Consider the following 3,404-nt stretch of genomic DNA (forward strand, 5'->3'; position numbering starts at 1 on the left):
GGGTGGTCATTGTACATGGTCTGAACGACTATGACATGATATTCCTAGGCTGTTAAGTTTCTGCTACCTCAGCAGATCTTGTTTTCTTTCTTGTATATATATATATATATATATATATATATATATATATATATATATATATATATAGTCCCAGTCTCCTGTGTACCGTACCACATGAGATATTTTACACATCAACTGACACAAGTAAAAAGGATGGGCTGAGATTAGGCCCCACCATGATTAAATTCTTGCAGTCGGTTTTCTTAAATTCCCCATCCAGATCTGGTCTGTCTTCTCCTCCTCTCAGCAGCTGTTAGAATCCATGGCAGGTTCAGTTTCACACCTGGCACGCTGAGGCCAACAACTTTGCCTGATTTAGGCTAGGCTCTCATATGTGTTGAATTTCTGGCATATTTTGTTTTGAATTTCTGCATGGTTTATGTTAAATTCTTAAATTTTGGGGGTGATTTTGTGATAGATCAACAAGAGTAGTTGGTTCTCCGTGCAACGATGAAGGCACTCATTCTCGTCGGAGGGTTCGGTATGCGTCTGTGGCCATTGACTCTCAGCATTCCGAAGCCGCTTGTGGATTTTGCTAACAAACCCATGATTCTGCATCAGGTAATACCCCATGAGTCCATCTCTTTGAAATTGAAGAGGAGCATTTCTCTTTTTTACTTTTTCTTTTTCTTTTTTCCCCCCTATGGGCTGGATCTGTTTATGCGTTTCTCTACTGTTGATTTCCAATGAATTGATAATCGTTTGCATAAGTTTATGTTCTATTCTTGTTTTGCTTGTCTGGATATATATCATATCTGAAATCCAGTTTCCTATGGAAGATGAGAAGAACCTTTTAGGGTGCAGTTCTCTATGTTTGGCATGGTAATCAGAATTGATGATAGGCAGGATACTGTGTTCCCACCTTTGCGCTCCAAATCATTTTCAGCATATGTTGCTGATGTTGATTTCGGGTAGACAAGTTGGAATTAACGGCATCCGACAATCCGAACCATCTCAAATGCAGGGGAGGACAGATTATGCCATTGGTCTGCAAAAATAAAAAATAAAAATCAAACCAATTGCATTTTGGGTTGCATCCAAACAAACTCTATATTAGACACTTGAATCCCCCAAGCTTGCTTCCAGAAACTTCCAGTGTGTTTTTTTTTTCAAATTTATCCTCTGAATCTTCGTAGATGAATTTGCAGTTTCATGTCTTACGATAGATATGGGGTAAGTAAATTGCGTAAATTAACTGTAATCTGTCTATGTTTCTGATTTTATTTTATTTTTTTCAGATTGAAGCTCTGAAAGCTATTGGAGTGACAGAAGTTGTTCTAGCCATCAATTACCAACCAGAGGTAAGAGAAACGAACCTCAACCAAATCATTTTGCAGCTGATTTTCTGTTTTAAAATATTGATGATGTCAAGCCGTGTTTTTGCTTTGCAGGTGATGCTGAACTTCTTGAAGGAATTCGAGAGCAAGCTGGGGATGAAGATCACTTGCTCGCAGGAGAACGAGCCAATGGGCACTGCAGGTCCCCTGGCTCTAGCCAAGGATAAGCTGCTAGATGGTTCCGGTGAGCCTTTCTTCGTACTCAACAGCGATGTTATCAGTGAGTACCCGCTCAGGCAAATGATCGAATTCCACAGAGCTCATGGTGGAGAGGCTTCAATAATGGTAACCAAGGTATAATTGCATATCTATCATTTCTCTATGTGAAACCTTCAATTTTATTTTTTCATCGTGTTCCTAGGGCCCATGTTCAGCTATCCAGGCTGCTGAATTAATAATGGGCATACCCTGAAAAAAAGATCTCCTCAATGGATCTCCCTATATATCCATGGTGGACCCACCAGATCTCCTCAATTATTGATTTCTCTCTCTCTCTCTCTCTATTGTTTGCTTGTTGATTCTTCAGGGTAGGTCAGAAACCTCCCCTGCTCAAATGGCTTGAATCATAAGAAATTCCATTAACTTGAATAGGTAGATGAACCATCAAAGTACGGCGTCGTGGTCATGGAGGAGAAGACTGGGAAAGTAGAGAAGTTTGTAGAGAAACCGAAGATCTTCGTGGGCAACAAGATTAATGCCGGGATCTACCTGCTGAATCCCTCCGTCATCGACCGGATCCAATTGCGGCCCACTTCGATTGAGAAAGAGGTCTTCCCTAAGATTGCTGCAGAGCAAAAGCTCTATGCATTGGTCTTACCTGGATTCTGGATGGACATTGGGCAGCCAAGGGATTACATCACAGGCCTGGGGTTGTATCTGAACTCCCTCCGGAAGAACTCTCCTTCCCGGCTAGCTGTCGGGCCCCACATTGTGGGGAATGTCCTGGTCCATGAGAGTGCAGTCATTGGGGAGGGCTGCCTGATTGGCCCAGACGTGGCGATCGGGCCGAACTGCGTGGTCGAGTCTGGGGTGAGGCTATCCCGGTGCACGGTCATGCGTGGGGTCCGCATCAAGAAACATGCGTGCATCTCCAGCAGCATCATCGGGTGGCACTCTACGGTGGGGCAGTGGGCCCGTGTCGAGAACATGACCATCCTTGGGGAGGACGTCCACCTATGCGATGAGATATACAGCAATGGTGGGGTTGTGCTGCCCCACAAGGAGATCAAATCCAGCATCCTGAAGCCTGAGATAGTCATGTGAGTGAGAGAGCTGACTTGTGTGCCGGATATTGATAATGTTTTTAGATGTTTGTTTTCTCTTTTCTTCTCTTTTATCCTTCTTTCGCTCTCTATCTCAAGTGTATCTAAGGTTCGTTGTTTCAGCGAGTTTTGCTGGTCTCTTGTTGGGGGGGCGGGTGCATACACTGGTTTTGTGGTGTATTGTCTTTTTACAAGCAATTCTCGGTGTATATACCCGACTGTTTATACTAGTGGGGACCCTTTGTAATTTGTTTGGAATGCCTTTTTTTATTTTATATTGTAGTTTAGTTGCTTTTCTCTATACTGGTTGTTAATTAGTGTGTTATAGATGGAGGCAGGGAGGCCGAATTTCAATCCTGTTTGTACCATTCATTCCCAATGGCCCACCTGTTACGTACTTGCAGGCCCACTTGGGGCTTGTTTGGAACGTGGGATTAGGTGGTATGGAATTGTATTTTTGGTCCAATAGCAATTCTACCCGGCTTTTGGAAATAATGGGGAAGATTGAATTAATTTGAAGGCTTGTTTGGGAGCCTGTAAGTGGAGGTAAATGGGAAATGGAATTGAAAGTAAATGACTTCAAAATTTTGTTTGGATGAGAGTAAATTAAGTACTTTGAAATTCAATGTATTATGTCTAGTGCCACAAACTTAGGCTGACTTAGACTTGCGATTCTGGTGGGACGTATTAGCACAACCCACACCCGATGGTTACTCCCACAAAAAAAAATCAAATCTGATCATAT

At 42.6% G+C, this 3,404-nt stretch overlaps 1 protein-coding gene across 1 annotated transcript; it reads left to right on the forward strand.

Moving 5' to 3' along the window:
- Positions 1-277: 277 nt before the first annotated feature.
- LOC131252786 (mannose-1-phosphate guanylyltransferase 1-like) lies at positions 278-2,960 on the forward strand. The gene is made up of 4 exons (XM_058253481.1): positions 278-621; positions 1,299-1,361; positions 1,452-1,691; positions 1,989-2,960. Exons 1-4 carry the CDS (start codon positions 511-513, stop codon positions 2,658-2,660), a joined length of 1,086 nt encoding a protein of 361 aa, XP_058109464.1. The 5' UTR covers positions 278-510; the 3' UTR covers positions 2,661-2,960.
- Positions 2,961-3,404: the final 444 nt, after the last annotated feature.

The sequence above is a fragment of the Magnolia sinica genome, chromosome 8 (assembly GCF_029962835.1).
Source record: "Magnolia sinica isolate HGM2019 chromosome 8, MsV1, whole genome shotgun sequence".
Taxonomy (NCBI): domain Eukaryota; kingdom Viridiplantae; phylum Streptophyta; class Magnoliopsida; order Magnoliales; family Magnoliaceae; genus Magnolia; species Magnolia sinica.